The 12,500-nt window shown below is 38.4% G+C and overlaps 3 protein-coding genes and 1 pseudogene across 6 annotated transcripts in view; 3 read left to right on the top strand and 1 right to left on the bottom strand.

Annotated features, from left to right (window-relative positions):
* Window positions 1-38, top strand: part of LOC138015782 (exosome complex component RRP45-like) — a 22,955-nt gene extending 22,917 nt beyond the window's left edge. For all 3 annotated transcript variants that reach the window (XM_068862891.1, XM_068862892.1, XM_068862893.1), the window contains one exon: window positions 1-38. This exon is cut by the window's left edge and continues 183 nt beyond it. The gene's annotated coding sequence lies outside the window, so the exon portion shown is untranslated.
* A 2,278-nt stretch (window positions 39-2,316) lies between these two features.
* Window positions 2,317-3,412, bottom strand: LOC138016467 (high mobility group protein B3-like). Its single transcript, XM_068863601.1, has 2 exons — window positions 2,979-3,412; window positions 2,317-2,646 (listed from the first exon to the last, which is right to left on the bottom strand). Exons 1-2 carry the CDS (start codon window positions 3,317-3,319, stop codon window positions 2,391-2,393), a joined length of 597 nt encoding a protein of 198 aa, XP_068719702.1. The 5' UTR covers window positions 3,320-3,412; the 3' UTR covers window positions 2,317-2,390.
* Window positions 3,413-4,289: 877 nt separating this feature from the next.
* On the top strand, window positions 4,290-8,386 carry LOC138017851 (histone deacetylase complex subunit SAP30L-like; annotated as a pseudogene).
* Window positions 8,387-9,629: 1,243 nt separating this feature from the next.
* The window catches only part of LOC138017849 (phospholipid-transporting ATPase IA-like), a 59,243-nt gene continuing 56,372 nt past the window's right edge, over window positions 9,630-12,500 (top strand). Inside the window, exon 1 of one of the 2 annotated variants that reach the window (XM_068864834.1) lies at window positions 9,630-9,786. In XM_068864834.1, coding sequence (XP_068720935.1) covers window positions 9,705-9,786 — 82 coding nt within the window. In that variant the 5' untranslated portion in view covers window positions 9,630-9,704. Of the gene's footprint in view, window positions 9,787-10,249; window positions 10,423-12,500 lie in introns of those variants that run through there. The other variant, XM_068864835.1, reaches the window with a different exon arrangement.

Raw genomic sequence — 12,500 nt, 5'->3', positions numbered from 1 at the left:
TTGTAAATAAAGTTGATTTCAGTCCTAAAAAAAATTCATTTCAGTCGTAATGAACTCTGAACAACTGCCTTTTCGTACGAGACACACAAAGTGGTCCTGCTTTTCACCCCCAGCAACCATTCGAATGGTTTGAGCTGAAAACGTGAGACACCTCTAGCAGCCGCTGTATGTACCCTCTGTGACTTCGCAGCATGACACCACAGCCAAATGTCATTGGCTGGAGCCAGTCGATTGTGATAAGGGAGGAAAACGGAAATTCTTGGGGGAAAATCCCCTTGTCATGTGGAGTTCGATATAAACTCGGCCCCTAGACGATAGCAATGGTGGAGCGCTCGGTTGATGCCTCGTACTCCAGCATGACTTCCCAAGGCTTAATTTCCCCATATGCAAAGTAATTTCGCAAAAGCGATCTGCGACAGACAAGTTAGAACGAGAATTTTCGTGCCTTTATGAAAAAGAGCAACGTGCTTTGCCGTTACCAACCTCGTTCCCAGGGCTTGTCCTTCCCTCGGCGGTGAAAATCTGTGGGAACGAGGTTATTTCTACATCTTTTCGATTTTGATTGCTGGGGTGGGGAAAGAAAACGGTTACAACACGCTTTTAAACTCATTCAACATCAATTCAACCTCGTTTCAATATGTTTCAACACGGTTGAAATGGGAAGGGGGGGGTGGGGGGGTACGGTTTCAACATCGCTGTGGACAAAATCGAACGGCCGCACAAACCATACATCTTTTCTCTGAACTGAACCGGCCAGACTTAGTACTTTACTCTGTCTAACGCCAGATGATTTTACTCGTCAATGGGGAACCCCCGGAAGCCAATGTGTCAAGGGTAAGTAAAATGGATCGGTTGGTACAAAACGCGCGTTTATTGAAATTGGTTTTATTTGCGTTTTGTTTGTTATCGTTTTTGCGTTTTGAACACACGACATTCCAACAATTTTGAAAAAAAATAATGTAAGGAGTGCAAAGCAAGCATTGAAAAAGAAAGAAGAAACACGAGAAATAAGGGAAATCTTATAGCGATAAAACGAAAGGTAAAAGAACTCCACCAAAGGATTATTAATTAATATTATCCTGGTCAATAAGATTCATCAAAATGCATGACGCAATGTCGTCGGTGCATTATTCACATAACAAGCAATTAATGTAAAATAGGAATTCATCTTTAACCCAAACTGAAAGCAAATTTTATTTTAAAATCAGAATGGAAACACTATTATCTACATAGCCTTGCAAATTTTGCCACAAACGTCAATAAGGCAAACTGTTACATGTAAAATGAGTCGTTGCGTAAACGGAATGCTTGCTAATAAGGGTTCAATAGTCCCGTTCTCAACTTAAAATGGGTCACTCCAATTGTTATCTGCACCCCCTCCCCCACTATGAAGGACTTTTTTCAAGGTCTGGATGGAACCTGTCAGAATCTGCAATATGCCTTTTACTTCCTTGGAATCAGTATATATCATCAATGTATGATTTAGTATGCCTTTTATAGGCTGTTCAGTCCAGTTTTTATTCATCTGCTTCTGTATGGGAAGAGGGTCTAATCGATCATTTTCGAATTCTCACGGTTGGACTGGATCTAGCATGAAATGGAGGCTAATGCGGGCAAATCTTTTCACACACAAGTAGACCTTATTCACGATAGCCGCCATGTTGGATTTGCTATTATCATGAAAATTAGCTACACACTTCTGAGGGGGCAAACATCGCAAGTTCGAGAGGTTACAACGAACATCCTCGCCACACAGATGATTTGTTTTACGTTCATTGAATGTTTATCACCTAAGTAGTAAAATAGAATGCTTACACAAGTTACTTCGATGTTTTTTTTTTGTGAAAAATGAGCAGATAACGAAGTAGAAAGTCAAAATGTCGGAGGTAATCAAAAGATATAAATTGATTAAAAAAGGTACTTAATTCTAAATTCTAAAATTTACTTTTAGCAATGTTAATTCAATATTTCGACGAGCCGATTTTCCGCAATTTGCCTTTATTCCAATGTTTGCCCCCCAGCATAACACATGGCTAATTTACATGACAATTTGAAAACCAACATGGCGGCTATCGTGAATAAGGGCTATTAATTTGCCCGGATTAGCCTCCATTTCATGCTAGATCCAGTCCAGCCGTGCAAATTCGAAAATGGTCTATTGGAACCTAACCTGTCGGAATCTGGAGTTTGGCATTTAATTATAATCCCTGGGAAACTATATTTCACCATTTTACCACCTGTCGTAATCATTCCTTCCAAAGGGGGAGGAGGGGGGAGGAGGGGGTGGGGGGTGCGGATAAAATTGGAACGACTCAATCCCGTTTTAAAACTTGAGAATGAAGTCCAGGATAACAATAATGTGACTCTTTCGAATTTCTAAAGGACTTGAGTTACTCCTCGGCCTCGACCATATCTGTGTCCATGCTTGTACTTGGTACAACGTAATCTCCTTTCATAAACGCCTTCATCTCTTCATCGTACCTTTCCTTGTCTCGCTGAGCCAATTTACTGTAATGCTCCTTATCTTGATCGTTCATGTTTCTCCACATCTCTCCAAGCATCTTTGCAATTTCCTTGGTTGGCTCATCTGGGTTCTGTTCCTTTAACTTTGGTCGTTTTTCCTCACTAAAACACATGAATGGGTTTCTAGAAAAGAAGAATTAGCCATTTCTCAACTATTCACAGACTCTCATTTACCTAGCAAGATAGCTCGAGAGTCGTTGCTAAAAATTCATGAAATTTCCACGGAAATCCGTAAGAAACATGCCTTTAAAAGGTATAAGCTTACATGTAACTGGAATCTACATAGCTTACAAACTTCAACTAAATATTGAGCCTTTTTAACCCATTTAAACAACTGCAAAGACTTCTTTAAATGAAACGCAGAACACAGTACGTAAGACTTAGGATCTCGATTAGAATAGATGTAGCCTTTTGACCAATGCACGCCTACTGTAATAAAACCTAAGCTCACTTACTTTGCTCCCTTTGGTCTGTTTTTGTCTTTCGGCTTCTTTCCCTTTCGTGTCTTCCTTCCAGCAGCTTCTGGCGGCGAGTAATTTGCCATTTCATTTTCGTATCTTAGCTTATCCTTTTCGGCAGCTTCTCTGTAAGGCTGCCTTTCCTCTTCACTCAGCGCCTTCCATTTTTCCGCACAAGCTTTCGAAAACTCCAAAAAGTTTGCTGGGCTTTCGTCTTCTGTTGCCTTATTTGCATCAAGCTCTAATTTTTTCATCGCTTCTCTTTCCTGCTGAAGGAATATGCTGTATGGGTTTCGTCTTCCCTTGGGTTTGTTGGGGTCCTTACCACTCCTCGGCATGGTACTTGAACTGAACTGTATCGGACTGAACTGTATCTCAATCAGTTCTATTGAATGCAATATTGAACTAAATGCACGATAATCTGGCCTTGAATGAATGGGTACGTTTGCGAAGGTCGGCTCCTGCACTTCACCGCGTCAATTTGTAGAACGTCCTGGATTGGTCACTTTTTCCCGCCATTGTGGCATGGCGACTTGTTTACGACAACTAACAAAGATGCAGATATTTTCTACATCTCTACATTTCAACGACTTCAGGGAAATTTTGTGAATTTGTTGCAAATGGAAAGAGTTTCTTGAGAGAATTCTCCGTTAAAATCCATCCAAAAGGTGTTCCTTCTTCTGTGATATTGCGCGACAGAGTGTGTTTCGACGGCCGCTAAACCTTTTGATAGACGGAAGGTATAGGTAACTGGGAGTCCCCTAGTGTGCTATTCTCTCTTTCGTTTACCTGTATGCTACCATTTTTTTATAGCCCAGTCTCTTTTACCCTAACCTACGATTAGGCCAGGGCGCAGAAGAGAATGGGCATTCTTTTCTGCGCCCTGATCAGGCGTACTTTTCTTTAGAAAGGGCGCGTCCTGATGGGTTACTTTTACTCCAAATTTTGGGTGAAGGAAGAAAATCCTATAAACTCTTGTTCTTAGGCCATCGTAGCTTCATTAGGAAAATAACACAAACAGCGGTGATAAACATTGTATTCCAACGCATTTTTATAAAACTTGACGTTTCGTATGCTAGTCAACACAAATTTTCAGTCTAGGTTCCAGACCCCTATTGTTTACGATATATATATAGTTTTTAAAGATTGTAACGTTCACTTTTGAAAATGTGTGTTGACTAGCATACGAAACGTCAAGTTTTATAAAAATGCGTTGGAATACAATGTTTATCACCGCTGTTTGTGTTATTTTCCTAAGAAAATCCTACTTCCGGTCGCTTCTGGACCATGTGACATGACGTCATACACATGTGTACAACAAACAGGAAAGGAGCGATTTTCAAGATCGGCGGTCAACGTGTTTTCATTCTGGCAAGCCAGTGATGAACGGATATCGCAGCGAACAAGAGGAAGCCAGTTCTTCTGTTAGGCAGATTTGTTGCCTTGTAGAAGATAGTGAACGCTGTAAACGGCAGGCCGGTAACGCGAGCTATTCGAAACGAATTCAAAAGACAGTTTCGCAGAGAAAACTCAAGTTGTCCCTGGATGTTAACGTAAGAAATCAATTACTTTGATAGGATCCCTTCGCGTAACGAATCCTGATCGTGTACACCTGCGTTTTTTTTTGCTTCTAACACCTACATTAAAGAAGGGATTGTGAATGAAAAAATTTATTTCAGGCGAGACACATCTACATTTGCGAACATCACAAAAATATGATTCAGAGTGTTCGCAGCAAGAGAAAGCGCAAAGATTCGGATGACGAAACTGAAATGGCTGAAGTAAGTTGGTTGCTATATTTTTTGTTGTTCTTGAAACTTAAAAAGATTTCTATACATAGTTGGGTAGGTTATATCCTGAGCCTTCAGTTTTGGCTCTGCCATTCAAAATCGTAGTCTACGCAATTAAGTTTAATTGCTTTTTCTTTTTGATTTGTATGCATGTGCAGGTCGATTTCTGCCAGCTTCAAGTAAACACTTTAAGGCGGTATAAACGACATTATAAACTGCAAACCAGGCCTGGATTGAATAAATCGCAGCTTGTTGAGGTATGAACAAATATAAACTTGCGTACTATTGTTTTCTTTACTTCGATTTGTTTGGATTGTTCCTTGTTATAGATGAGTCAACGAAAACCCCAGTCCCCACCCCCCTAACTGCTAATAGCAATTGAAAGTGAGATTACTAAGCAGAACTTGAGGATATGTATTTCGTTGCAGTGTTTTTATCAGAGCTACACATGTACCTGTATTACCTACATGTCCTCATGATTTGTTGCTGGTAAATTCTGAGTTATTATTTTCTGAGGGGAGGGGTAGGGCTTTTTGTGGATAGGGGACGGGGGGTAATCTCCTTCATAGGTAGTGGAAGATGATGTCCACTACTGGTTATTAGTTTTAAAGAAACTACTTTTTGCACTAGTAAAAATATTTACTCTGTCTAACACTAATGTCTTGATGATTCTACTCATCAATGGGACCTGCTTTAGCGTGAATGGGTCAAGTATTTAACCCTTTCACTCCCAATAGTGCCACTTATAGATTTTACTCTGTCTAATGCCAGACGATTTTACTCTTCAATGGGGAACCCCACGGGGGTGAAAGGGTTAACAACAGCTAGATTCACTAAAAAGCTGTCCCCATTAACAACAGCTAGATTCACACAAAGGGTATGTCCCCATTAATGAACCCTTTCACTCCCAAGAGTGCCACTTATAGATTTTACTCTGTCTAATGCCAGACGATTTTACTCGTCAATGGGGAACCCCACGGGGGTGAAAGGGTTAACAACAGCTAGATTCACTAAAAAGCTATGTCCCCATTAACAACAGCTAGATTCACACAAAGGGTATGTCCCCATTAATGAACCCTTTCACTCCCAAGAGTGCCACTTATAGATTTTACTCTGTCTAACGCCAGATGATTTTACTCGTCGATGGGGAACCCCATGGGGGTGAAAGGGTTAAGCCTTTGCCTAGAAGGCAATTTTTATGAGATGTGGACTGTTCACCGGTGGCTCAGTTGGTTGAGTAAAGACTCAGTAGGATGAGCACCAGGCAGTGAGTGCCATGTGGGAGGCCATGAGTTTGACTTCAGCTGAACTACCCAGTAACACTCAGTGTCTTTAAATAACTAAGAAGAAAGCGCTGGCTGCAAATGTTTTAGACTGTGTAGTCTTCTCTGACAGGGACAATTAAGCTTCAGACAACCCTTCAATGTTCGTGACCCTGTGGGACGCCCTTAAAAGAACCCACACTCTATTCACGAAGAGTAGGGCTCGGGTTTCTGGGTGTTGTGTTTTCTGTTCTCTGTGGTACATAACATGGTTGCACGACAGCGTTTTCAACGAGTTACGACTCCAAAGCTCCCCGTGGGTAAACAAACTATGACCATTTCAGACTATGACTATGACTATGACTTGTCTTGTTTATTTTTTTTATGTAGAAGTCTTGTTAACATAGACATCTTTTTTATTTCAGAGTATTCAGAAGCACTTCAAGCTGATTCCATGTCCAGAGAAAGAAACTGTGGCATATTTTATTTACATGATCAAAACTCACAAAAGCAAACTGGACCAAAAACCAGACAGTAATTGAGGCAATTAAATTTTTATTCGTGACCACAGACTGGAAAAACTTGAATACAGAAGTGTGAAGTGGTGAAAATTTAAATTTTAAGTTTGTAAATATAATTCAAAGTAGCACTGTGGTACAACATCAGGCCTTGGTTTTCTCCAAGTTAAAAAAAAATGGTTTTTGAAATCTTCTACATGTGAAAGTAATATGCCATCAATTCGCAGGGAATGAAATATTATAAAATAATTAGGATAGTACGTGCACTCTCATTGGTCAATAGCTGTGTTTAGATGAAAGTATGTAAACATGGCTGTGACATCACACAAACTTTTATTGGTTATGTTTTGTCAGATGCGTGTTGGGATTGGCCTGTAGGAAATATGAGCATATATCGAAAAAATCTGTTTCAATCAAGAAGTAAAAAAAGCCAACATTTTCCTTTATTTGTCAAATTATTTTTGAGAAGTATTTTATAAAAGCAATGGAGGACTTTTTTTCATGTTTACATAGCATCATCTAAACACTCGGGAGTTGGGAGAATTCTCAGCAGTTATGCAAACCCTCAGCTGCCACTCGGGTTTTCGTAACTGTCTCGAATTCTCCTCTTAGATGAGGCTATGTTAACATGAAAAAAGTCCTCTATTGCTTAAAAGTAGTCTGCCTTTGATTCACAGGGAATGAAATAACAATAATTATTAAAAAAATGTGTTTTGTGGGCAGAAACTGTGGTGATGTTGAGAAATGGTTGACACAAAATCTTGGTGAAAAGTTCTTTTGGTGTTGCACTGATTAACAAAATAAACCCAAAAGGGTGTTCAAAATATTCACTTTGTTTGCATTTTGGGACTATTTAAATATCACTGATGTCATCAAGTTTTGCTTAGCCTATGTAGCTGGCAGGATATTTATTGCAGATCATTATTTTAAACACTCGCAAGTAAATCAATGGTTGTTTGGTTGTGTTTTGGTTGCGTCTTGACTTGATTTCCAGCCATTTTGGGAGTACGGTTAACATCCTCCCAACGAATAGCTAGATCAATGGTCTGTGTCCTATGTCTGTGACGTCGCACCTGTTGCAATTGTATTTTGTATTCAGCTAATTGTATTTTGTACTTGGCATGCAGGCGACTTTCTGATTGGTGGAAAATACAATTATTGGCTGGACCATTGATCTAGCCATGGTGTGGGCGGAGGAACACGGGTGAACAAAACGGCTGGTAAATCGAGCCTAGGCCCTGACTGGCATAGTGACAAGTAGCCAAAGCACAACAAAGCAACCATTGAGTTACTCCTACGTGTTTCAATAATCCTGTTATAAAGTATCCTGTCATCTACACAGGCTAGTTTTGCCATCACTTTCTCACAAGCAAAATGTTTTATCACAAATTCTTCATGGTCAATGAAGTGCTCTTGCCACCAGTCAACTCCCCAAAAAGTATTCCTCAGTCTGTAAGGTTGACAATTATTTGAGCTTGTCAGTGTTGTCAATGTCCTTTCTCCCATCTCTACCCCTTAAAAAAAACCCATGCACAACAACAACATCAACACAAACAGAGTACATTTTTTTGTTGTTGTGGCGAGGTTTTTGTCGGTGGCTAGACTTCTGTTATTTCTTTTAACAAAGTAATAATTTTATTGACATTAATGTTTTTAGTTTTAACATATTACTTGGATATTTAAACTTTTTGGTCATGTGATTGTTAATTCTTGCTACAGTGTAGGTTGTCCTTCCAATTTTACTGTGAAGCATGTAGAAAATGATGAATACTAACTGTGATCATAAAAATTGCTCACTGCAAAGAGTTGCCCAATAAATTTACAGTCTATTAAAATAAGGAACTTCAAGTGGAAAGGGTCCAGAATGTCCAATAAAACGATTCAACCTGTTTTCAAAAGAAAAAGATTAATGTTCTGTTATCCCCATTTTACCTCATTTATTTAACTCATCCAAGTGGCTAATCTAGTGGGTGACCATAGCAAAAAGTGAACACAGAGAAAATGTTGTTCTTTAGGATAGAGCGGTTTTCAAATGAGTGCTGTAAAACCAAAACCAAAGTAATTTCTTTGGCCAATCAAAAAGGACGGAGACAATCCAGTAAACCAATCAAAACTCGAAGTAATTACACATATCAGACACAAAAAGTTGGAAAATGTGCATGCGCGAGCCACGATTGGTTTTGGTTTCTCTTCTTATTGGTGGAATAACTGTTGCGAGAACTTTGAATCAATCACTGATTAAAGTAATACAAAACCAAAGTAATTCGCTGATTACTTTCGACACTCAATTGAAAACCGCTCTAAGAAGAATTTCTTCATATGCTAGGCTATATAACAATTATTTCATGAGCCCAAGTTGGATATGAAGTGATAAAATAACCAACGAGCGCGTAGCGCGAGTTGGTTATAATCACTTCATACCCAACAAGGGCGAATGGAATGATAATTGTTTTAGTAAGTTCTCAAACCTGGTTTTGCTGCCGATTTTTATTTCCACGATTTTACAAAGCGTCCGGGAAGAGCATCTTGGCGCACTATTTTCCATATGACGTAAAACTTTGACTATTGGCTCATAGTCGGAGTTTTTTAGCCAATCAAAAAGCTAGAAATGCAATAGTCGGAGCTAAAAATTTACTAAAACTAGATAGTCATTAAGGAGTGTATTAAGAATAATTTAAGCCTTCAATTGCGTTTTGTTTAGCTAGAGTCATTGAGCACTTTCCTTTTGAATTATGAAAAATCCAGTCGTTCCGGTGGGGCAACAAATCGAACAGTTCTTCCCTCTGGAATTTTTTTGGGCAAAAAGGAATAACTTCACACACACTCATCTTTTCTCGTTTTCACTGAAACTAAAATGACTGGATTATCGCTGAACCGTTTAAGGATGGAAGACCCATGTTCTGTTGATGGAATGCAGTACCGAACCACTGAGCGAAAACTTTAACCAATTTTGCTGACCAATGTTAGGTTGCCTATTAATTGTGGAAATTTTTTACGGTTCCATTTGACGGAAATACCTTTCAAATGGAAAGTGCTCATTTTCTCCCGGTCCAGTCTCTCGGTGTCTTTGTAGACCGTGGTTAAAGAGGTCTAGATCTGGGGCTTGTGAAACATGTACATGTCTGCAACCATGTCTGCCAGAACTTATCGGCCATGAAATCGTACAAAAAAGTAGCCAGAAAAGCTCCTTCAGAGCTTGCTGATGTCTTGGATAGTGAAGAGACCAGCCCTACAGGTAGGAAATTTCTACAGTCATCCAGATGTTAACGATCTCAATGCAAGTGAACTCTTACAGTGGGTGTTGAGGTTGATAATTTTTTTAAGGTGCAGTGACGTTTAATTTAAAATAAATACTGACCACGATTAGGTTGTGTTTAATTTGCTCTGTGGATGCTTATGCAACAAATTTTACTGATAATTGATATGTACATTTTCATTAAGCTTTATAAAGTTCCGCCCCAAACTCGTTTTGTTCGCATTTGAATGTTTTCAATTCCAGCTCGCTAGTTTATACGTCTTTCAATAAATTTTCATTGCTCCTACATTTTTTTACACGCTAGGAAGTTTTAATCTGATTTTATCAAAGCTTTGTATCGGACTTTCCGTTCGGGAAGGAAAACTACTCATGATCAAAAGAGATCTTCTCTCCAGCTGCGAAGCGGAAGGAGAGAGACAGCTGAAAGCTGCGCTTACTGCGCAGTCTCGTCCCTGTCATCTGAAAAACAAATGGTACGGTGTTTTCGTTGAAAAAATTCTCCACTTTCAATCGCAAGTATTTATGGTGGTCATACATAGCAGGAATCAGGTCGTCCAGTTATGACGGAGGGACACAAATTGACTGCCACTGGCTCGAAAAGCGATGGAAATAGCGGTAAGTTCACAGCGATCGCTGAAAGTGAGAAAGTAGTGTGTGCCACAAAACCCTTTGTAAAGCCTCATTTTAATTTTATTACGAGGTTATTTGCAGGGATTTTTGATCATGCCTTCCTTGAAATTACGATTTTAAACTTTTTTTCTTTCCTGATATTTCTCGTTTGGAAAATGTACGGTTGCTTTTAAGATTTTTGTGTTTCACAAGTTTGGCGTTACTGGACGAAAAATATATTTTTATTTTTTAAGCTTACATGCTTCGCTCAAAGGCTTCACTGATTTGCATTTATTTATCTGTGAAAACCACCGAACTAATAAGTATGCTTAATATGTAGCATTTTTTTTTGTTTGGACGTATTGATTTTACCTCAGACGAAAGTGAATTAATCTTGGATGAAAGAAACAGTGATCATGGGTTTTTCTTAACTTTGATCGTGTTGGCAGGTGAATCTTACGCTACATAAAAACAGCTGATCAGGACGGGTCATTAATCACTTAGCTTTTAACATTTTTTCTCAATGTCAAGAAATGCAGCTCGAGTGACTGAATGTTAAGTTGTTTTTTTTCTACAATTTGTTTCCCTCTTTTTTGAATTGGAGAAAAATTGCCCGCTATTTGAGAAAAGGAAAGTTTGGCTTATTGTTTGTATAGGTGTCAGTAATATTTATTTTTCCTGAGGGTTTTGTTTGTATAAAATTATAACTAATACCTCCTATGCATATAGGGTTGTACGTATAAACATTGTGCCAAATGTAATGTAGTTTGTGAATTTTAAGAATGTTCTTCATTTTTATACTTTTTGAAGAAAGAAATTCTCTTGGCACGTCCTTCATCTTTTTTTTTTGTTTGCTTGAGCATAAGCAAACAAAGAATAGCTTTACCTCTCACCAGTCTCTTTCTCTCCTCCTGCCCTAGGCCGACCTTCTTGCTAATCTCTTCACAACAAATGATCTTAGGAGGGCTACAGTGTTACCATCATAATAAACTTACAGCCTATGTTAAAGTGATCTCAGATAATTATTGACGCTATTATTATCTGTATCCACATCATTCTTATTTCTACTTCTTGCCAGTGGAAGAGGGGCATCAGTGCTGGCTAGAAACTCCAAATCTGCAAAGAGAATAATTGTTGACATTGAACCACAGTAGATGGCTAATCTGTATTAACTATTATTTCAAATAGACACAAAATCTGAAAATGGCTTTTTATATTGCCTGGAAACCACAATGGGCCATTTCTGATTTCATGTCAGCCTCCTCTTCACAGCGAGTGTAAGTGCGAAGTTTTTGTGTCAGTAATTAGTTCTACTTTACATCTGAATGAAAACTAATTTTCATAAAAACTTTGCACTTGTACTCGCTTTGAAGAGGAAGCAGACATGAACTTGGAAATAACATTGCCAAAAACTAATTCAGAAAAGACTAAATCTGAAAACTTTGTTTTGTGAAGAATGTCATAAAAGCCATTTGCCTAGGTGGTAAAATACTCTCAAAAACACCATTCTACTCTATTCTGAATTCTCTTTGCTATTTTTTCTGGGCATGCCGTTGCCACTGACATTCCCGTTCTGTTGCAAAATAAGCCTAATATCAAAATGTGACGTTGTTTAAAAGTGTACAAATTATGTAGTTTTAGGTGTGAAAAAAATTAAGATTTTGAAAACCTGAAAGTATTTTAAAGGTGTCGAAGAAAATTATGCAAAAAAATAATGCGAAGACTTGTTGGTTAATAATAATGCCAACAAAAATTTTCTTTTACATGTTTAAAATTCTTTAAAATTTTTAAGGCCTATATGCCTAAATTCTATAAATTTCACAGCAATTTGAATGAATTAAGAATCGAACGGATACACTAAAACTGAAGCCACCAATTCCAACTATCATTTTTCATGTACACCAAGGACAATGTGTCACCTCTGATGTTATTACCAGAGTTTGACATCTTACCTGATTTATAGGGGAACCAACCCACAGCAAAACAGGAAAACGTTAACAGATAGAAGACAATGATTGCCCTTAAGTTATTGATTACAGATAACAATCAATTAGAATACACTTGAATTTAGCTTATTTTAAGAT

This window comes from Montipora capricornis, chromosome 9 (genome assembly GCF_036669925.1).
Source record: "Montipora capricornis isolate CH-2021 chromosome 9, ASM3666992v2, whole genome shotgun sequence".
In the NCBI taxonomy this organism is placed as follows: Eukaryota; Metazoa; Cnidaria; class Anthozoa; order Scleractinia; family Acroporidae; genus Montipora; species Montipora capricornis.
This window is presented reverse-complemented; position numbering and strand designations above follow the sequence as displayed.